This window comes from Pelophylax lessonae (genome assembly GCF_965119305.1).
Source record: "Pelophylax lessonae genome assembly, chromosome: 13".
NCBI classification, from domain to species: Eukaryota; Metazoa; Chordata; class Amphibia; order Anura; family Ranidae; genus Pelophylax; species Pelophylax lessonae.
In genome coordinates this window covers 159,444,016-159,467,541 of record NC_138780.1, presented here as the reverse complement: position 1 = coordinate 159,467,541, position 23,526 = coordinate 159,444,016, and the positions used below count along the sequence as shown (strand labels likewise).

General features: G+C 45.1%; 1 protein-coding gene across 8 annotated transcripts in view; it reads left to right on the top strand.

The window, feature by feature from the left end:
• Window positions 1–23,526, top strand: part of KLC1 (kinesin light chain 1) — a 144,502-nt gene that overhangs the window by 38,451 nt on the left and 82,525 nt on the right. For all 8 annotated transcript variants that reach the window (XM_082275554.1, XM_082275555.1, XM_082275551.1 and 5 more), the window contains exon 2: window positions 22,764–23,025. In XM_082275554.1, the coding sequence (XP_082131680.1) occupies window positions 22,765–23,025 (261 nt within the window). In that variant the 5' untranslated portion in view covers window position 22,764. The remainder of the gene's footprint in view (window positions 1–22,763; window positions 23,026–23,526) is intronic.

Genomic DNA, 23,526 nt, shown 5'->3' with positions numbered 1-23,526 from the left:
GTATAGAAAGTCATTTTTGTAGAAGATGATTGAAGCCAAACTAAACCTAAAGGCTGGCCATACATTATACAATTTTATACAATTTTCTTTTTAGATTTTCCAAAACCATATAATGAGGTCACACCTAAACACTTTCAAGTTGTATGCAATCAGCCAGGCCCTTGCACTACAAAGTTGATAGTAAATCTATAAGAAATTTAAAAAGAAAATTGTTTTTTGAAAAAAAAAAAAACAAAATTGTATGTTTGGCCAGCTTAAAGTGATACTAAAGTCTGTTATTTAAAAAAAAAAAGTATTCTACTTACATCTGTGCAGTTGGTTTTGCACAGAGCAGCCCAGACCCTCCTCTTCTCGGTCCCTCTTTGGTGCTCCTTGCCCCTCCTGGCCCCTCCCTCCTGTTGATTTCTCCCACAGCAGGAGCGTTTTCTGGCTGGAAAAACCCCCAGAAATAGTGTTTTAGGCTCCATGCATGCTAGCGTTTTTCATAAGCTCAAAAAAAGCCAGATGAAAAATGCTGATAATAGCATTTTTGTGCCAGCTTCTAGTAAGCATTTTAGTAGCTTTTGCGAGCATTAGCATTTTATTAGCTTTTTGCAGTACATGAAGATTAAAAAAAAAAGACCACAAAAAGCTGTTAGCATTTTGGTGGCATTTAGGAACACGGGGGCTGACATGTTGGTTAATCCCCTGGGTTCCCCTTCTTCCCATCAGGCACCCCCTATCATCTGTCCCCCATCCCTCTCTCCACTTATGCTGGGGCTATTTGAGTGGTCTGATCCACCTCCTGGGGTGGGAGCAGGGTGCCATACTGGCGTTGGGGGGGGGGTGCGCCGCCGGCGACCAGACGATCAACTGAGCGGGGGGGTTGTACCTGGTGGGGGCTTCTGCCAGGGCTCCTGTGCTGCCTGGGTCTGTCCCTGAGGCCTAGGGATCCCTCTTGGGTCCCTGGAAGCCTCGTGGTGCTGCCATTTGGTTGTAGCCTGTGTGTTTCTATGCAGATATGTGTAGTTCTGGTGGCCATTTTGCGGTAGCTTGCCATTGAAAATAGCAACGGCCATGACAGTGGAGCCCTGTAGGCAGCGATTTCGGCAGTGTGAGCCCCTCCTCCCCTGGGGTTGACTCCTGGATCCTTTTTCTTCCTGTCCTGATAGCCGTGCAGATTATCCTGGTGGCTGCAGGTGCCGGCTTCAGCTGGGTGGTGAGTCTAGTGGCGTTCTCTCCGTCTCTGCTGAGGATCGCTTGGTGCTCTGTGTCTGGCAACTGGGTGGTGCTGCCATCGCGGTGGGGGTGTCCCTTGCAGTGTTTTACACCTGTTTTGTCGGGTTCCCCTGGTGACTCATGGGGTCTTTGGCACACATCTCCCCACCTGATCCCCTCTATGCGTTACTTTAACTGACAATCGGATGGTCTTGCGACATTGTACCCAAATAAAATTTTATATGCTTTTTTTTCCCACAAATAGAATTTTTTTTGGTGGTATTTGATCACCTCCTGCGGTTTTTTTTTGCGCTATAAACAAAAAAATAAGCGACAATCCTGAAAAAAAAATATATTTTTTACTTTCCACTATAAGACATTCCCAATAAAAATAATTATATCAAATGTCTTCATCATTTTCGGCCAATATGTGTTCTGCTACATATTTTGGTAAAAAAAATTCCAGTAAGTGTGTATTGATTGGTTTGTGCAAAAGTCAGGGGAAAGATTTGTAATTTTTGTTTTTTTACCAGTAATGACCGCGATCAGTGATTTTTAATGGGACTGCGACATTGTGGTGGACAGATCGGACACCTCACCCTTTTGGGGGGCGAGTGACATTACAGTAATCAGTGCTAAAAATGTTAACACCAGGGGCAATCGAAGGGTTAAATGTGTGCCTAGGGGATGCTTTCGAACTGTGTGGGGGTTGTATTCACTGGATGAACACAGAGACCTGTGTTCCCAAATAAGAGGAACACAGGATCCCTGTGTTCATTACTGACAGAACAGTTATCTTCCCTGTTTACATCGGCAGACCGCCGTTCTGTCTGTCTGATCGCGGGTGCCCGGCGGACACTCCATCCCCTGAACTTGCTGATTGGCTCCCCTTCTAGCCAATTGGCGCGTGCGCCCCCACTAACTGTTACACCAAACAACGTACATGTACGTCGTTTCACGTAACCGAGCCGACCTGCTGCAGTATAACTACAGCGGCTGGTCGGCGAGTGGTTAATGAACACCTTGACCACATTTTACTTTCCAGTAACACAGAGGTGGTTGTCTTCTTTTTGTTTTTTCATAGCAGTCACTCAGCGTTCAGTCTGTTCCCCCTAGGCACTTTGGCCTTGACCTCCTGTTGTCCGAATCAATTTTGGTTAATTATAGGATAAATCAAATATGAACAGCGTAATAAGCTATTGGTTTCTGGTTCCCCAAGAGCCTATTATGGATTAAAGATACACCAGCTTCAGCAATGTTCGATATTTTAATTGTGTTTGGTCCAGGGAATGTCAATGTTCTATACCATTCTGATCTCTCTGTTCAGCTTGTTAGTAAAACGTTCGATCTGTCACTGTTTGCATATTAGAATTCCTTAGGTTGCAGATCTCCTGGGTCACTCTGGTCAATGTGATCCCAGAAGCTGGTGCTATTATTTGCCTACTCTAATGTCTACCTAAAGTTGTGACGTAAGCACAGGTTCTTCATGATTTCAGGGTAAGTTGGGGCAGGAATTGGTAACTGAAATTTCCACTACAATTTCAATGCAATGCACTCCCTGTATGTTTGGCATGTCGTGAATAACTATTAGTCATCTTTGCTCTCAACTGAACTGTTAGGCCATCAATTGGCTCATGCCATACTTTGTCACATGTGTAGTACCATGGCAACTGCAAGTCAAACAAAGGCTAAGATGGCAGCTCCTTGTCTGTAAAGCATAGAATGATTTGGATCCACTTTAGGAGAAAATTAAAGCCCCACTTTGGGCAAAATATACATGAAATCTAAACCCTCCCTCCTACCAACCTCTAACTGACCCTGAATCTAACTCATCTTAAAACTTTTTTTATTATTTCTTACCTGGTGACACACGAAATTCTCACCAAAGTCTCCTGTCCAGATTCCTTACCATCACTGTTTCTGGGTTTTGATGATTACTGACCCAGCGCCGCAAATCCACCTGAGGCTGCCGGTCCCCTACAATTGCCTCAGTTGATGTCCATTTTCTGCAAGCTTAGCCAACTCCACCACTGGATAACAAACAAAATGGCCCCTGCCCCCACCTATAACTGGCCTTCATAGCAAAGAGCACATGGAGGGGCAACGTATGAGACAAAAACAGAAATTCCCAGCTTGATTCACCAACCAGTTTGCTTACTAACCGAATTAACCAGTCTAACAGTATGCATTAAAAACGAGTTTAGTTTGCAAATGTGTGCTAACGCGTAAGCTTCAGGACCACTTCATGGCACCCTGTATTACCTGCACCCTGTATTATCTGCAGTCCTAAATCCTATAAATTTGAGAGTCTCCAAAGTGGAAGCACATGAATTCTAATGGATAGATGGAGGGCAGGTGAGCCTGGAGGTGGCCCAACCCTTCTTAAAGGCACTTGGGGGCACATCAGACGCCTAGCCCATAGCACAAAGGCATCCAGTGTGTCCACTCGCCAGTATACATCAACAACAAACAAAATGGCCCCTGCCCCCACATATAACTGGCCTTCATAGCAACTCCTGTAAATTTATGAGAGTCTCCACTAGAGTGCGTGTGCTTCCACTGCGGAGACTCCGCGCGCGTGTGCTTCCACTGCGGAGACTCCGCGCGCGTGTGCTTCCACTGCGGAGACTCCGCGCGCGTGTGCTTCCACTGCGGAGACTCTTATAAATTTACAGGAGTTAGGACTGCAGGTAATACATGGTGCCATGAAGTGGCCCTGCAGCTTGCGCATGAGTTTGCAAATGTATGCTAACTAAACCCCTGTTTTTAACGCATACTGTTAAGACAGGTTAATTTGGTTGGTAAGCAAACTGGTTGGTGAATTAAGCTGGGAATTTTCTGTTTTTGCCTCCATCACTGGATAGCCTATAGGAAGTGTTTGTGTCAAACAGGCAGTGACATGGACACAAGAAAAAAGGACCCCTTTCCCAGGAAGTAAACAGAAAGGATGAAGACTTGGGACCTGAGCTTGACTTGACAACTGCTTTTGGTAACATGATGTCATCTGTCTGCTTCTCTACTTCCTGCTAATCGAAAGAAGCATTCATTAAAAAAAAGGCTTCTCCTAAATGCAGTATGAGCAAACCCTCCCTATATTTGGCAGTAGGAAGGGGATCGTTGATACTGCTGTCGGAAACACAGCACTGCTTACTAAGCGTAGCACAAAGCTACCACGCTATATTACAACCCAAGCAACAGCCAGTCTATTCTGGAGTGCAGATAATTTGCTTAGTCCAAGCTAGCCCAAATATATTTAACCTCTTCAAGCCGGCCCCTCTCAGCCCTTTAAGAGGTTTCAGATGCTCGGAGGCGAGTGTTTTGGTCATGGCCATTACAGCAGTCACATGATCGGAAAGCTCCCAATCGCAAGTAGCTATCGAGAGCATTCCATTACCCGGTGGTAACTATGCCAGGAGCGTGAAGGGTGCACGCTCTCCGCACGGTGTTTACATTTTGGTACGCATAAATGCTGCCTCTCGTGGTGAGGCCCACCCACCGAGAGGCCGCATATTTGCGTACAACCAGCGTGAAAAGGTTAAAGTGCCTGAAAACTTGGAATTCTTTAAAGCGATATTAAAACCTTGTTTTTAAAAAAAAAAAAACTAGTAATAAATGACAAACATTCTACACACCTGCTCTGTGTAATGGTTTTGCACAGAGCAGCTTGGATTTCCCCACCGCCACTCCTGGCTCCTCCTTCTTGCCGGGTGCCCCCACAGCAAGCAGCTTGCTCTGGGGGCACCCAAACAGGCGTGCTCCTGACCCGCAATTCCGTGTGTCCATTTAGGCACGGAGCCATGGCTCGGCCCCGTCCCCTTCATCTCCTGATTGGCTCAGTGACTGTGATTGACAGCAACAGGAGTCAATGGCTCCTGCTGCTGCCAAAAGCCAATCAGGAATGCAAGTCCCCGAAGAGGCAAGGCTCTTGTGGACATCGCAGAATCAAGAGGGGGCTCAGGTAAGTATTTGGGAGGGGGGGCTGCTAAACGCAGAAGGTTTTTTTACCTTCATGTATAGAATGCATGTAGGTAAAAAAACCTTGTGCCTTTACAACCACTTTAAAGCGGAGTTCTGCCTCCCTTAAAAAAAATTCAGCAGCTACAAATACTGTAGCTGCTGACTTTTAAGTAGTAGAACTTACCTGTCCAGGGAGCCCGCGATGTCACCCAAAGCCAATTTATGTATCAGCTCTCGGGTGCCACTGCCGCCATCCAGAGTGAGGGAACCCGGCAGTGAAGCCTTCCAGCTTCACTGTTGGTTCCCTGCTGCGCATGCGCAAAGTGCGCTGCGCTTTGTTATTGGATCAGCGGCGGAGGAAAAAGGAGGGGGTGGAACTTCCGAGGGACAGCGCTGCTGCGCTGTCTCCCAGGAAGTGGGGGAAGGGTACCTATCAGAAACGGGTACCCCCGAAAGGTGCCAAATGGGGCACCGGAGGGGGGGAGGAAGCAGATTAGCGGAGTTCCACTTTTCAGTGGAACTCTGCTTTAAGTACAGTAACAAAGATATGGAAGAGCAAGTGTGTAAAAGACTGAAAGATTATGGCTAGGTTTACACCTATAGGATTGGTGCGGCTCACGTTTGCACGGACACAGCGGCCCCTTCATTTGAATAGGCTGCATTACCTGCAGGAACTGCATGAAAAAAGGTATCTGCACCTTTTTAAAATCACAACCACAAGGAAATCGTATGGTGCTTTTACAACATGCAATTTCTCGCATCTGAAAACATGCTGTGATTTAAGATGCGTGGGGGTGGCATTAAGAGTTAGTGACACCCCAATACCTCTGGTAAATAGCAGCACAGTTTGTCTATGGGTGCCTGCGGGTGTGGGAATTCATCTATTTTATAAACATTCCTGCACCTGCCTATATGTGAACCTAGCCTGAAGTTCAGCTTTAACTTTTTCTTTATCCCTCATTCTATTCGCTTCCAATACAAAATGTAACCTGTTCCCCCTGCTGTATCTGACAGTCACTCCATTGTAATGAATAGGTGCCATTTAATTCTGGGTTGACTGATGCCTATCCTAGACAGTCATGACTACACCCGTGCTGTCACCTTGCATTTTCCATTCATTGAGAATGTTTGTTTCTGATCGTAGTGAGGATTGTAACCTCCCACCCAGACACCTCCCTAGTAAAAACTTGTCACTGACGTTCTAGCATGGCAACCAATAGAAAAAAACAATTGAAGAGAGAGAACCAGAATCTTGCTATGTAGTATGTGTGAGAAGGGCAAAGGGATTCGGTGAGCCACATATACTGCCCATTGCCGCAGCAATGTATACTACCTATTCGGGATTGCCCGATATCAGTTTTTCAGTGCCGATACTGATTTTCCGGCCACCCTTCAGGCCGATAGCCGATATTCGGTGTCGATATTCTGTACATTTAAAGTTTTTATTTTTACACTGTCCTTTCCTTTCTTAAATTTTTTTTTTTTTTTTTTTTTCGCTTTCATTGCTGTCACAAGGAATGGAAACGTCCCTTGTGACAGTAATAGGCAGTGACAGGTACTCTTTATGGAGGGATCGGGGGTCTATAAGAACTATAACCCGTTTCTGGGTTACTACATCGGAGACCTGATCAGAGCCGATTCCGGCTTTGTTCGGGTCTTTGGCAAGCCGGTGGATGTGCCGTCTGGTTGCTCCGGCCTCCCTGTGGGACGAGAGACCCGGGCAGAGAGGTGGAAGGGGGAACGTCCCCTCCTGCTGCTGGTAATAACACCTGAGTGAATGATTAGTCATATCGATTGTTATAACAAGAAAGCCGACCGTCGGCTCTAAAATCTAAAAAAGAAAACGGCACTGGGGTGATCCCTCTAGCTGCAGGCATCACTCCGGTACAACCACTTGAAGCAATATCGGCAAGTTTGTGACCGATACAATACTTTAAAAAAAAAATAAAAATGAATATCGGCCCCCGATAATCAGTCAATCTCTACTACATATGCCACACTTCAAATCTTACCATTCGAACTGTTAATAGGCAGGCTGAATGATCAACTTGGGTACAACCAGACTGCCGGATTCTCATGCAATTTACCTCTAGCGGCTGCTGTAATTGCTAGCAATAATCACTGTCCTTTCCTTGTGGGGGGAGGCTTCTTGACAGTTGCTGATTCCCCTGTCAACACTCTTGTGTTGATGGGGGAATTGTGCAAACTTCTTTCCTGCAACCACAGGTTGGCACTGAAATTGGCACTGTGTATGTGGCCGGCCTTTATTAGATTCCAGGCCCTATCTGCCCATTGGCCAGTACTGGATGTGAGATAGTAGGGATAGTGGAGACTGTATACAGTATTGGAAAACTTTTACAAGTAAGGTGTGGAGGTGGATGGGGTGGAGTTACCAATTCTAGTGGATCCAGAAATTGTAACTTTTAAAATTATTTCAAGTCAAACAATCCAATAATAAGGCAAAATATTCATGATGGGAACTGATGTGGATGTATAGTATGCAAAGCATTGCATAAAATGGTAATCGCTATGTAAATACGAGCAATGAATAAACAAACAATCCTATATAGAAATAAGTATTCGGATGTTTGTGTGTTACCTGCAGCTCTTTAAGAGCCCATTCACATTAGCGCGACTTGTCAGTCTGACAAGTCGCGGTATGTCGCGGTCCATTGAGTAGTACAGGACCCGTTCTAATAGGAGCGACACAAGTCGATCCGACTTAGAAAAAGAGTCCTGTACTACTTTGGGGTGATCTCGGAGCGACTTGCATAGACTTCCATTATGTGAAGTCTCTGCAAGTCGCACCGAAGTCACGGTGCACGCGACTTCACAGGTCGCCCCCCGAAGTCGTGTCGCCTCAGTGTGAATGGGCTCTAAATGCCGGTTAGTGTTGTGTATCTATATGTAGATGTTGTGCTATTAATTGGCTTAGTACAGGGGTCTTCAAACTATGGCCCTCCAGTTGTTCAGGCACTACAATTCCCATCATGCCTAGTCATGTCTGTGAATGTCAGTGTTTTACAATGCCTCATGGGATGTGTAGTTGCGCAGCAGCTGGAAGGCCGTAGTTTGAGGATCCCTGGCTTAGTGTATTGCATTCATATTGGTGCGATGGAGAGCTGAGCTCTACATCCCCAGGATGCCGTTCTTATAATATTCCTCGAGGTAGATGTTGGTACAGCTTGTATTTCTGCTCATTAGGTGGAGGAGGATGTGAATGGAGAGATAACCCTATAAAACGGTACAATGAACTGCTGGTCCTGGCCTCAGATTGGACGGGCATATCCGCCATCCTTAATTCACAAACAGATGTTTTCTAAAACCCATCTGCCAAACCGGGCACTTCAGACATGGAAAATCAAATATCAGCTGATTAAATTGCTGGCTGTCGTACATTGGTGAACATGGAGGCGGCACTGTGATCATGTTTTTCCAGCAGATGAATTCTGTTTGGAACGTTGCACTGACTTGATTTGCTTTTTCTATTTTTTTTTTTTTGTGGTCTGTGTTGACATTGTTTTACATTGTGTAATGTTTGATTGCTGTTTGTACATAACTTGTGCTTTCTCAGATGAGGAAGCAACATTTCTCATGCTAAGATTTTTAAAGTGCTATGCTGGCCATACACTATACGAAAAATCGGCTGAAATTCGGTCATTTGGACAGTTCCTTTGTTTTTCGGCCAGTTAATGGGTTGGAGATTTTCTGCTGAACGATGAATTGAAAGGTTAATGTGTTTCTCGTCCAAACTGTTTTACATTAGGTATATTTTATTTTTATTTATTTCAGGTACTTGTATAGCGCTGTCAATTTACGCAGCGCTTTTACGTATACATTGTACATTCACATCAGCCCCTGCCCTCAAGGAGCTTACAATCTAAGGTCCCTAACTCACATCCATACATACATAGTAGGGACAATTTTTTTTTTTTTTTTTATACAGGATCCAATTAACATACCAGCATGTCTTTGGAGTATATGCAAAAAAACAAACAAAAACCTGATTTATGCCCATTGAATGATTTATCGGTCATTACATGATGGCACGATCATTTGCTCTCACGGCCGAGTGTTCGTTTTTTTCGATAATGAGTTGGAAGGATTTTTCGTATAATGTATGGCCAGCATTACTAAACCCACAACAGTACAATCTGTCTATAGATGCAGAATAGCATGCTTGTTTTATTTACTGTGTAACTTAATTGATTAATCCTCTGATCCTGTATGCACAGATCCTCCCCCTCCTGCGAGTTCACTCTGGACAAGCTTAGATAAGCACAGTAAGTGTAGTTCTGCTGCGCATGCTCAGTTTGGTCTCTAATTGACATTTCCTGGTTTTAGCTGAGCTATTTAGGTCACATGGTATTAGCATCACACATTTGGGCGTGTATACTGATCCTAAATGACAGCCCAGTCCCTCCCTCCTCCATGCCCAGTAATTAATGGCACTTTTCCACTGCAAGTACCGGCTCGGCTCCACTCGGCCCTGCTTGGCCTTGCTTGGCTCTGTTTGGTTTTCCACTGCATGGTACCACATGGTACGGTGTCGGTACGGTTTACTTTTCCACTAAAGTAAAGTGGGTGGGATAACAATGATTATCTGACCATCAGTGGCTAGTAGTGACAAACAGTCAAGGCTGCATGCAAAGGATTGTGGGATATGGTTTTGGTACGGCCCTCTTGGAACCACAATCGAGGTGGTACTGTTTAAGCGAGCCGTACTGTTCGGTTCCATGTAGTGGAAAAGCGCCACCGTACTGTACCATACCGAACCGTTCCAACACCGTACCATGCAGTGGAAAAGCACAAAAGCGAGCCGAACCGTTCGGTTCCAAGCAGTGGAAAAGCGCCATAAAAAGAACACAGTGGGTGGGATGTCACATCTTGATTGATGATGATTTTTTTTTTCTTGGGAGGGTACATGTGATCAGCGCAGGGCCAATCAGCACTGTCCAGACATGTTCAGACAGAGAATTCAAGGGTCTTAAAGCCTGATAGGACAATCGTGGGAGAAATTAAAACTTCTCCTACAAACTATCAGCACTCACTGAGTCACAAAATTGCTCTAATAGCTATATGCAGTTGATGAGAAAAGGTATTTAGCAGTTTATATTTACTTAAATAATTACATTTCCATGTTCTGTGTACTGTGGGAGACCAGATATAGTGAATGCAGGGTTCTGGGTTTAGTAACACTTAAGAAGAAAACAAACCCTTACTACATTTGTTTTTTGTTCTGTTATTTCTGACAGACAAAAACCATAAGATTAGTATATCTTGTGAGTCCCCATTCACACTAGTGCGACTTGTCAGGCGACTTTTTAGGCGGATCTGATCGGATCCTCCATGCAGCTCTATGGGGCAGCGGATGTCAGCGGAGACGCCTCCTCTGCCATCCGTGTCCGATCCTGTCCGTGAAATCTGTGATCGGATCGGATGAGAGCGGACAGGCGGTCTGCTCTCATCCGATCCCCCATAGAGGGCAGCGGGGGCTGAGACACCTCCCTCTCCGCTCTGCGAGCGGAGACGGAGCTGTCATCCGCCGGCTCAGCGGGGATCGCAGATTGATCCCCGCTGAGCAACACGGATCCGCCTACGGAGGCGGACCGTGTGAAAGAGGCCTTACTTTAAAGCGGAGTGCCAGTCATTTTTGTGTTTATTAAAAGTCAGCGGTTACAAAAAGTGTATCTGCTGACTTTAAATAAACACACACTCACCTGTTCCACGGTCCGGCGATGCGGCCACCTGAAGTCTTGCTTCTCTCTCTCTCTCTCCTCTATCTCCTGTCCGCGCACCGGCATTGCAAGTGTGGGCACCCGGCTGTGACAGCTTGCGGCTTCACAGCCGGGTGCGCATTGCGCATGCGTGATCTGCGCAGCGCTTCCCTATTGGTTGGGCAATCTTCTGGGACCTGCGATGTGTCCCTGAGGATTGCAAGAAGGGAGAGGAGAACCTCCGCTTGAGCCGCTTAGGCGGCTCGAGAAGAAGTAGAAGCAGCTACCTGTCAAAACCAGGTACCCCCCCCCAAAAAAAAAAATGACATGCCAAATGGGGGGGGGGGGGGGAGTGCTTAAAGGGGAACTTCCCCTTTTGGGTGGCGCTCCACTTTTACTGACAACCTTACAAATTTTTTTTTGCCCACAAATAGAGCTTTTCTTTTGGTGTTTATTTTTTGCGCTATGTACAAAGACAATTTTGAAAAAAAAAAACCAAACAATTTTTTACTTTCTGCTATTAAACACATCCAATGAAAAAAAAATTTTAAAAATTCAATTTCATTTTAGACCAAAATGTATTCTGCTACATATTTTTGGTAAAAAGAAAAAAAAAATCCCAATAAGCCTATATAGATTAATTTGCGCAAGCGTAGCTTCCAAAAATGATGGGTTATATTTATGGAATAATTTTTTTTTCTTTCTTACTAGTAATCCGCGACTTATAGAGGGACTGCGATTTTGCAAATCGGACACCTAACTAACACTTAATATTATTATTTATTTTGAGAAGCAGTGACACCAAAAGTGATTAGTGCTAAAAATATGCACTGTTACTGTACAAATGACACTTGCAGAGAAGGGGTTAACAAGAGATTTAATGTGTGGCCAACGTGTTATTGTGTGTGCTGTTTTTACTTAGCAATGTGCTGTTTTTTACATAACCACTTAAGGACCAGAAGGTTTTACCCCCTTAATGACCAGGGCATTTTTTTGTGATAAGGCCCTGGTTTACTTTAACTGACAATTGCCCAGTCATGGGAATCTGTACCCAAATAAAAATGCCCCCCCACAAATAGAGCTTTATTTTGGTGGTATTAAATCACCTCTGTGGTTTTTATTTTTTGTGCTATAAACAAAAGAACGACAATACTAAAAACAAAAACGATATTTCCCTTTCATTCATTGACAGACACAGCTCCTGATATTCTTAACCATTGGGTTATACCACCCCTTACAGGAGTAGGACACGAGGCAGAAAAAAAGTCTGGCTATGCCCATGGGCAGTCCCAGGGGGTATACTCCCTCTTTATTCCGGGAATATTTTTTTTTTTGTTAGAAAATTTTTCTCCTTGATTTTTCCTGTGAGCTCTACAATCAACTGCCGGACTGGGCAATGGGCTGGATAATCTAGATCCAGTGATCACCCCAGTCTGGCCAGCGAGCGTGCACAGACCTCAGTTCCACACTAGGTCGGCCGCCACAAAGCCCCACTGGACGGGGGCTGGGCTGCGAGGTAAGCGCCGCACGAAGTCGCATATGGGTCTTGGCCCGAGTGTCAGAGTTCCGCCTGGCCAACAGACCCCCCCCCCCCCCAATTTTGATAGTGAGGAGTTCTGTCTGGAGCGGTGCCCACCTGGTTCCTAGTATGGTGAGTAGCTGCCCCCCTCCCCCTGGAGGGTTTTGGGGGTCTTTTCTTGGGACGGTCAGACCTCCGGGTCTGGCGCTTCGGCTGGGCAAATCCTTCTGCCCCTTGTATTGGACAGTGGCCACCATGGATGCCAGCCTGTCTGCTTGGGGAGGCCTCCTCGGCAAGCATTCTGTTTAGGGAATCTGGACGCTGGAAGAGTCCAGACTACCGTTCAAGGTCTTGGAACTTGGAGCGATCAGACTGTGTCTGGACCATTGGACGGATCATTTTCAGGGTTGGCTAGTGCGCATTAATTCGGACAATGCCACGGCCGGAGCTTATGGTAATCACGAAGGGGGCACAAGAAGTGTCCTCGTGGCTCTGCAGGTAGCCAGCATTCTAAGTTGGGCAGAACGGTTAGTTCCACCCCTTTCCGCCGTACACTTTCCCAGGGTCGAAAGTTGGCAGGCGGATTACCTCAGTTTTGACAGGTGTTGGACCAAGGGGAGTGGTCCCTTCATCTGGAGGTGTTTCATCAACTGTGGGGCACCCTCAAGTTAAATCTGTTGGTGTCTTAGCTCAACAACAAGGTGCATAGGTTTGTGGCTCGGTCAGGGGATCCTCTGGCGGATGCCACAGATGCGCTGGTGGCCCTGTGGGGGCAGTATCATCTGATTTATGCATTCCTCCTCTCTTCTGCCAAGACTTCTCTGCAGGATCGAGGCAGAAGGGATTCTGGCCATCTTATTGCCTCCGGACTGGCCTTGCCGGGCTTTGTACGCTGATCTAGTGCACCTGGTCGCCGACGTTCCTTGTAAGCTTTGCTCTTAAAGAGTAGCTGCTGTCCCAAGGGCCGATATTCCATACTGCTTTACAGTCGCTGGCTTTGATGGCTTGGCTGTTGAGCACCAGGTGCTGAAGGATAGGGGTTTATCTGGGTTGGTGATTCCTACCCTGTTGAAAGCTAGGAAATCTACTTCTAGGATGATCTACCATCGTACGTGGAAGACGTACATTGCGTGGTGTGAGTCTCTTGGTATTCATCCTCGCTCCTTCTCGGTGGCTCGGATCTTGACCTTCCTTCAATGGGAGGTTGAACAGAAATTGGCCTTGAGTACCATCAAGATCCAGGTGTCGGCTTTGGTGGTCTTCTTCCAACTACCTTTGGCCACACACTCCCTGGTGCGTATCATTCTTCAGGGTGTCCGACATTGTATCCTCCGGTGCCGGTTCCGTTGCCTCCTTGGGATCTCAATCTCGTGCTTTTGGTTCTCCAGCAGTTCCCTTTGAAAAACGTAGGGAGATTCCCCAACTTAGGCTGTCCCAGAAGGTGGCCTTTTTGGTGTCTATCACATCTGCGTGCAGGGTGTCGGAACTGGCGGCGTTATCTAGGAAGTCAGACTCTTTTTGTGCTCACGGATGGATCTCCTATAGGGCTGTCCGCTTCATCTGTGACCGGTTCCAGATGGATCAGACAGATGGGGATTCGGGCCTGTTCCATCAGGGGTTAGCTTCCTCCTTTCCCTGTCAAGGCGTACTCTACTAGGACGCTTGGTGCCGCCTGGGCTTTCCATCAGCAGACATCAGTGACGCAGGTTTGCAAGGCGGCCACCTGGTAGTCGGTGCACACTTTCACAAAGTTCTATAAAGTGGGTGTGTTGGCATCTGCGGATGCTTCTCTTGGCCGCAAGATTTTGCAGGCTGCGGTTTAGAGGACCTGATCCTCTTTGAGGGTGTATTATTTTTTTCAGATGGGCTCCAATTGGTTTGGTTGAGCTCCTGCTTACCTGTTTTGCTGTTCCCACCCCTCATGTTTTACACTGCTTTTGGACGTCCCAATGGTTAAGAATATCAGGAGCTGTGTCCATCAATGAAAAGAGAAAATTTTATTTTTTAATTGCTGTAAAATCCATTTCTCTGATGTTCATTGATGGACACAGCGCCCACTGCTCTGTGGATTTTTCCTGACAATGCTTGTAACTAAACTGAATGCCTATAGCAAAGAGAGGGACTATACCCCCTGGGACTGCCCATGGGCATAGCCAGACTTTTTTTTTTTCTGCCTAGTTTCCTACTCCTGTAGAGGGCAGGTAAAACCCAATGGTTAAGACTATCAGGAGCTGTGTCCATCAATGAACATTAGAGAAATGGATTTTACGGTAAGTCAAAAATCCCAATATTTTTTTTTTTTTTTTTACTTTCTGCTATAAAACCTACCCCAAAAAAAAATAACAAATCTAACTTTTTCATTAATTTAGGCCAATATGTATTCTGCCACATATTTTTGGTAAAAAAAAAAATCCCAATAAGTGTATATGGATTTATGTCCTTAACACCAGGGGCGATCAAAAGGTTGTGTGCTCCGAGGGAGTGCTTTCTAACTGTGTGGGGGATGTACTCACTGGATGAACACAGAGACCTGTGTTCCTAAATAGTAGGAACACAGGATCATCCCTGTGTTCGTCTGTGACAGCGCTGCGGTCTGCCTTATTCACATAGGCAGGCCGCCGTTAGGTCTCCATGGGGAGCAATCGCGGGTGGTTGGCGGACCCGCTGATTGGCTCCCCCTCTGGCCAATCCGCGCACGCGCGCCCCCACTGTCTTACACAAAGCGACGTGCAGGTACGTTGTTTCATGTAATAGAGCTGACCTGCTGCAGTAAAACTACGGTGGCTGGTGGGCAAATGGTTAATGTTTTGCAGGAAGAAAAACACAGCACATTGCTGCTGTCAGAGGAGAGCCCTATGTTTATCTACACGGGGCTCTCTTTGGTAATGTCTGTAGTCGATCGTTGGGTGCCGGCCACCAATCAGCGACTGGCACCAACTGATTGGTTCGTGCTGCAGCCAGTCGCAGCACAGCCGGGGCACTCCCTACCGTTGCGCGCGGATCACGTACTAGTTATGTACTGTATACGGTCGGCAAGCGGTTAAAGTGAACTTGGCCTTTAAAAATGCAGTTGTCGCACACACGGAAACGTGAATAAATCCTGAATAATGACTGGTATGTACACCAAGCAAGGTGAGGCTTTTGTGAGGACACATCTACCTATGATTTGGAGAGGGTAGAAGTCCTGTAGCCTTTGTATGTAAATTGATTTGTTTATTGTATCGTGACATGCAAGGCTGCATCTAAACTGTCCATTAATTCCTGTTGATGAATGCAGAGTTTTATTTCAGGGATGTGTAGGGATAGGGCCTTGTCTATTACATATTACAGTCTAAAGCCCCGTACACACGATCAGATTATCGAACGATTTGTCGTCCGTTTTTTGTGGCATGCTAGTCTGATGTGGAAAATGAAGAGGTTATTTTCATACGAATTTTCCCGTATGACAGAATTCTACTTCAGAAGTGATGTCATGTGTTGGATTGTTTTGTATGTGTTCTTTCATCTCTGAGCATGCCTAGTCTTGCTCTTAAGATTTTTTTTTTTCCGTCAAAAACTGTACTAATGAGTCGAAATCGGATGTTGTGTTGACGGACGATAAAAATTTTATAGCCTGCACATCAGGATTTTTTCGGCCGAAAAGTCTGAGTCGGCTGTCGAAAGCACCATACTAACAATCCGAAAATCGGCATATCGGTCGTCGGACGAAATTTCCCTTCAGATTTTCTTATCGTGTGTACGGGCCTTAAGTTAATAAGAAATGTATGCCTGGCTTAAATTCCCTCTGACAATTGGTATTCCTGCTAATCACACAGTTGGTTTGTAACTGAGACAACTGGCGATCAATACTTTCTACTGTGTGCTGATGGCATTAATGGGCTGAGGGTAATTTCTTGGCTTATTGTCTGGATATCCAGAAAGCTGAACAGCGCCGGAGGTACTTGGCTCCATCCGTGCCGATTTAAACCAGTTTGCATCCCACAGGAGAGACATTTTCTTAGAACCAATAATTAGAAAAGAAGGTAAAGGGCCACTAGATACATTTCAGGAACAGCTCCGCTTAAAGCGGAGTTCCAGCCTAACCGCCCACTCACCTGTCCCACGGTCCAGCGATGCGCCGTCTTCTCCCTCTCTGCTCCGCGGCGCCGGCATCACGCGAGTTGCGCTATGCGTCGTGATTGGCCGGCAATCTTCTGGGACCTCTGACATGTCCCAGAAGACTGCAGGGAGGGAGAGAGGAGAACTTCCGCTCTGGGCGCCGCGGCGCTCCGAGCGGAAGTGGGAGCGGGTACATGTCAAAACTAGGTACCGCTCCCCCCCCAAAAAAATGACATGCCAAATGTGGCATGTCAGGGGGTTAGGACTATTTAAAGCGGAAGTTCCACTTTTGGGTGGAACTCCACTTTAAGTGCTGGTAGAGATTTAGCATTGGAGGAAAGGCCAATATCTGGATATACTCCACACATTTGTAGCCATCTTGCCCTGCTTGTAGCGGTAGGGTAGGGGGGAGACCTATCTGCAGAGAAAGTTTGCTTTTTTTACAGGTATTCTACCTTTTTTTTTTTTTGTGGTACTGCACCCTTTTTTCGAGTATAGTACCATTTATTTTTCTTACTGGTACTACACCTTATAGTGGTAATGCACCCTTTTATTGGGGAGCTACATCTTTTATAGGGGTTGTATGCTGTGATATCATAAGATTACAGCATTATATGCATCATAGCCAGCAAAATGTTAATGCCACAGTGAGTAATTTGGCAAGCAAAGTGTTGTCCGGAGTACAGAACCAAGTGTTTAGAACCGGGATATGCAAACTGTGGCCCTCCAGCTGTTGCAAAACCAGAAGTCCAATCGTGCCTCTGCCTGAGTTTCATGCTTGTGGCGGTCAGTCTTGTTATGCCTCATGGGACTTGTAGTTTTGCAACATCTGGAGGGCCACAGTTTGCATATCCCTGGTCCTGCGAGGGCAGGAAGGAGAAACTGAATGTGAGGGTGTGAGCTCCCCAGAGCTTAGCTTGGAGTGTAATGGGCCATGAATTTACGTTTTATCCTAGGTCTAACAGGCGACTCTCACTTCCTTTTTGTGTCCACAGGGCAGGAAATGAAAGGAAATCTCCCCAACAGAACATATATTAAAAATGTGGTCATTAAAGGAGAAGTACAGCCAAAGCTTGTTTGGCTGTACTTCTCCTGTGGGTCACAGGAGTGCAGGACGTTCTGCACTCCTGTGACCCGTTTTCAGCAGAGAGCCGGCTGAAGTCTTCTCTCTCTGCTGACGTCAGTCCAGGCTGGGGCGTCATCACGACCATTGAGTTGGGATCCGCTGAGAGCTTGAGCTGGCCGCTCCCGCCCCCTCCGCAGCCCAGGGCTCTCTGCTCACGGAGTTGTGTAAACCGAGCGATCGACGGTGTTCGATCGCATAGCTCTTAGTGTTAGAGGCACCAAGGGACTGATGCAGAATGGGACCGATCCCGCATCCACCTAGGTAGGTATGAATCAAAAATAAAAAATACCCATACATCTTTTAACTCTCCGTATTCTATTAAGACAAAAAAATAAATTGGGCTTTATATATATATATATATATATATATATATATATATATATATATATATATATATATATATATATATATATATATAATATATTTAATAAAACAAGTTATCGATCACTGTGATCTCTGTAAATATTGAGTAGAAACTATACTTCTTTATGCTTCTACATGTTGAGTAAAACCACTTGTGTGAAGTGGGTCTTGGACTTCTAGGAAGACTTTAAAGAGTATTTGAGAAAACATTGTTTAGCGGCTTATAAATGTAATGGTTCCTACAGAGAATTTGAAAAATGCAAACTTCAGTAAGTTTCTTGTCTGGGACAGATGGTCATCATTACTTCAGGTTTGTTTTCTGCGTGACTGAAACCACCCACTTCCGTAATTCAGCTTTCCGATTGCAAAATACACTGATTAATAAAATAAATCTGGGTTTAAAGTGAAACCTTTTTTTTAATATACTGTAAGTGTTAATATGAGCAGCTTAGTGTAATCTTTTCAGTTTGTGATATTGTTTTAAATAAAAAAAAAAAAAAAAAGGCTTTCTTGTAATTTGTATATGCGTGGATGCAGCAATATTTATATATTTATTCACAAAGACTTTGCTTTCTTCGTAGTTATTCCTAAAGCTGAACTCTAGCCTTTCCTTCAGTCTTGCACAGTTGTGTAAGCTCCTCTCCTTTACTGAAATTGCTAACTCTGATTTCACTGCACACTGGGGGGGGTTTAATGAAATTGAAGCACTCAGAATGTGGTGCAGCTCTACATTGAAGCCAATCGGCTTCTAACTTCAGCTTGTTCAGTTAGAGGTTGTAAACCTCAGGAAAAAATAAATAAACAAATAAAAACCTCAAAGACTAATGCCCAGTACACACGATCCGAAAATCGGGCGACGTTCCATCCGTTATTTTTCGTATTCTAGCAGCTCTCAATAATATTCGCTTAACGGGAGAGGTTACTCACGATACGAATTTTCACGGACGATAATTCTTAGCTTCCGGTATGCGTAACCACGCCGTAGCGTGTGAGGGGAAAATGATGTCTACTGCTCATGCGCTGTCTACTGCTCACCATTTTTTTCGGACGAACAACATACTGATAATACGATTATCGTACGATGTGTTATAATACGATCAAAATTTTTATGCTTGCACGACCGGATAATATCGGGTGAACTGTCGTGATCGCCTCTCGTAAGCTGTGTACTAACGATCCGATTATCGTCCGATCCTTTCACAAGTGTTAATTTTCGTCCGATTTTCGGATCGTGTGTACGGGCCATAAGGCTCCTTTCACACGGCCGCTCCATGTGAAAGGTCCGCTGCGGGACTTTTTTTTTTTATTTTCCACGGAGCAGATGACATTTCTGTCATCCGCTCCGTGTGCCCGCATATCATCCCATCCGTTTGCGGATGATATGCGGACCTAATGTAAGTATATGGCACTGCGGATGTCAGCGGATGACACCGCTGACATCCGATTTTCCTTCCTTTCCGTTTTTTACATGGATGGAAAAATGGGGTTCTGTTCCGTTCCAAAAAACGGAACAGAACTGAAAGGAGGAAAATCGGATGTCAGCGGATGGTATTCCGCTGACATCCGCAGTGCCATTCACTTACATTGATGTCCGCAAATCATCCGCAAAAAAATAGGATGATTTGCGGACACACGGAAAGCAGCGGAGCGGCCATGTGAAAGGACCCTTAGGGTCCTTTCACACGGGCGATCGTATGTCCGTTTTTCATCCTATTTTTTGCGGATGAAAAACTGACATAATGCATGTCAATGGGATTGCGGATGTCAGCGGATGACCATCCGCTGACATCCGATTTGCGTCCTTTCCTATCGGTTCCATTTTTTGGAACGGAAAAGAACCCTATTTTTCTTCCGTTTAAAAAAACGAAACTGATGCAAAAACTCATGTCGGCGGTATCATCTGCTGACATCCGCAATCCCATTGACATGCATTATCTCCGTTTATCAGCCGCAAATGGATGGGATGATAAACGGGCATACGGACTGGATGACACAAGTGTCATCCGTGTCTGTAAAAAAAAAAAAAAAGAAAAAAGTGCCGGAGAGGATCAAAAAACGGTCCGCTCCATGTGAAAGGACCCAAAGGCATAATGAGCTAGTATGTATCGCATACTAGCTCATTAGGAAATACCTTAGAACGAAGCCCCCGCAGTGCCGCCTGCTCACAGGTAACGCGGCAGACATTTCGGCCGTCCTTCTTCCTGGTTCGCATCCTCCGGCCATCTGATTGGTTGGAGGCACGATGTGCAGGAGCCACCGTTCACGGCACAGGGCTCTGAAGGAATGGCACGGGTGGCCGTTCCTTCAGAGCGCATGTGCCGATGACCGTTATCGGCTGCGTGTAATGTAAATATCTCCTAAACGGTGCAAGTTTAGGAGATATTTACAGTACCTCTAGGTAAGCCTTTATTATAGGATTACCTATAGGCAAATAAGGGGGGTTTACAACCTCTTTAAGCTTTGATAATAAGACTTGGAAGCTTATTGGTTTTTATGCACAACTGCACCAGATTTTAAAATACGTGATCAGGTCGCTTTTAAACTAAAACATTCTCATGAAAGGTTACCTTATGGACACGTGCCCACGTGGCAGTATTTACAAACCTATACAATACAGTAATCAAATTAGTGAACAACAATCGAAATTAGAAAGCCATGTGAGAAACTTTTGAGTACACCTGTCAGGGGAAAAGCATGGGGCTGCCATTGCTGGCCTGCTTCTTATAATGTTAGTTGCCTAGTTGTATTTAGAGTAATGTACCTGGAACTAGCATGGTGTAAGCAGGGTTTCAGAGTCCCTAGTCTGTACTGACCTAGTCAGGTCAATGACTCAGAAAGGATGGAGATCAGAATATCAGTATTGTTTCCAGGGAACTAGAATTCATACAGGAGAGGTCACAAGTTACATCTTAAGTCATTCTCTCATGAATAGATGAATTGTATACTTAACTAAAGGCAAAACCTTTTCTTTAGTTTTGGATAGAGTGGAGAGGGATTAGACCCCATGTCAGTTTTTATAGCGGTCTGTGCCACCTTTAGAGAGATTCACCCTCTCTCTCTTTGTCCTGTTTACCATTATCATTAACCACTTTACCACTAGAGGATTTTGCTGTCTTACGTCTGGGCCACTTTTTGCGATTCGGCGATGTGCGACTTTAACGGACAATTGCGCGGTCGTGCGACGCCATACCCAAACGAAATTTATGTCCTTTTTTTCCCACAAACAGAGCTTTCTTTTGGTGGTATTCGATCACCTGTGCGATTTTTACTTTTTGCGCTATAAACAAAAAAAGAGCGTTTATTTTGAAAAAAATAACTATTTTTAACATTTTTTTTATATGAAATTCCCCCCCCCCCCCAAAAAAAATGTAAAAATCAAATTTTTTTTAAGTTTTTGGCCAATTTGTGTTATGTTTGGTAAAAAAAACCACAATAAGCGAATTTTGATTGGTTTGCGCAAAAGTTATTGCGTTTACTAACTAAGGGAAAGATTTCTGTCATTTTTGGTGTTTTTTTTTTTTAACGAGTAATGGCGGCGATCTGCGATTTTTTTTTTTTTTTTTTTGCGGGACTGCGACATTGCGGCGGACAGATCGGACCCTTGACTGACATTTTTGACACTTTTGGGGGTACCAGTGACATTACTGCAGTAATCAGTGCTATATAATATATATATATATATATATATATATATATATATATATATATGCATTGTTACTGTAAAAATGACATTGGCAGGGAAGGGGTTAATTTTATTGGAGCGGGAGGGGTTAATGTATGCCTGGTGCTTACTGACGTGTGTGGGGGGAGGGGACTGAGTGACACAAGGACAGATCGAGGGTTCAACTATGCTGAACCTGCGATCTGACCCTGCCTGTCACTTAGTTTACACAAGCAGGCGTATCCCCACACTCGATTCCCCGACGATCGGGGAAGAGCAGCGGCGATCGCCGCTGCTTCTCCCCTGGCCCGACTCCCGCTGTGACTGAATACAGCGGGAGCGAGCCTCCGAGAAAGGGGAGTGTCTGGCGACGTAGGTCTACGTCGCCAGGCGATAACGAACCACTTTGCCGCAGTAGGCTCAACGTGAGCAGACGGCAAGTGGTTAAAAGTGAAAGTAAAAAAAATCCCAAATTTTGAGTTGTCTGCAGAAATATAATAGAGGGGGAAATCTTCCAATGGGGGACACAAGTTCTTGTGGCCGGGAGTCCCCAAGAGATTCCCTTTTAATATGCAGGGATTTGGTCTCACTTCCTGTTGGCTATGGGACAGGAGGTGAAGGTAAATCTTCCCAATGGGTCACAGGTGGCAAAAATGAACCAACAGGGGTTGTAACCTTCCCTTACTCTATCAAAACGAAAAAAAAATAAAAAAAAGTTGCCTATAGTCATACTTAAAATAGTAACAAAAAAATATGTGCTTGTGCCTAAAATACACTCTAGTTTTCCCAGTATAACATAGTTTTATGAAAACCCATTCCCCCTCTTTTTGAAAGTCTCCCCTGCACCTGCTTTTACTGATAGGCTGTACAAGTATGTCCTAGCGGCCACTATGTATTGTGTTTTGGTAAGAGGTGTGGTAATTATCTTCTTAAACCTTCCGTGCCCCAACAGTAAGGGTCCATTTAGGTCTTTGCGGTACTTAAAATTTTGTTAGGTGTGATTCTCAATTTCAGTCCATTTAAAGTGCTGGCGCCGTTGCATCCTTCTGCCAAAGAGCAGATTCTTTAGATATGTCTGTGTTCTTCTGCTGTGTATAATAATTTCTATTGTGTTTTTCCTTACAGAATGTATGACAACATGTCCACGATGGTGTTTCTGAAGGAAGATAAGTTGGAGAAACTCACCCAGGATGAGATCATTTCGAAGACCAAACAGGTGATCCAGGGCTTGGAGGCCCTGAAGAATGAGCACAACTCCATCCTGCAGAGCCTCCTGGAGACCTTGAAGTGTCTGAAGAAAGATGACGAGAGTAACTTGGTGGAAGAGAAGTCCATCATGATCCGAAAGTCTTTGGAAATGCTGGAACTGGGTCTGAGTGAAGCACAGGTACTGCAAACTATTTCTGGGACTGCCTTTGGCAGTATGAATGTAACCCCCTCCCTACCTACTGAAAATAAACCCCTGATCTTCACAAATGCTTCCAGTTTTGACTATGGAGAGATTAGTGAACTGTAAAGTATTGTAGATTGTGCAATTATTTGCTGTTGCCAGTGTCTGCACGATTAGGATGCCCTTGAGGCTGCAAGAAGAGACTAGTATCATGTCTCCTCTATAGGGCACATCCAGGAATGACAGGAATCCCCTCCACCAGAACACTCCAATCGGCACTCTCAGCCATTGGCTGAGAGTATTGATCGAGTCTCGGTCACCTGCTGGATTTCCAGCATGCCCATAGGCCAGACCGACATACACACAGGCCTAATCTTGGCGTTTTTTTTTTTAACTGGCAAATGTCTCTGCACATTCGGCATGTGTGTACCCGGCTTAAAGCAGAGTTCCAGTTGTTTTTGTGTTTATTAAAAGTCAGCAGCTACAAAAAGTGTAGCT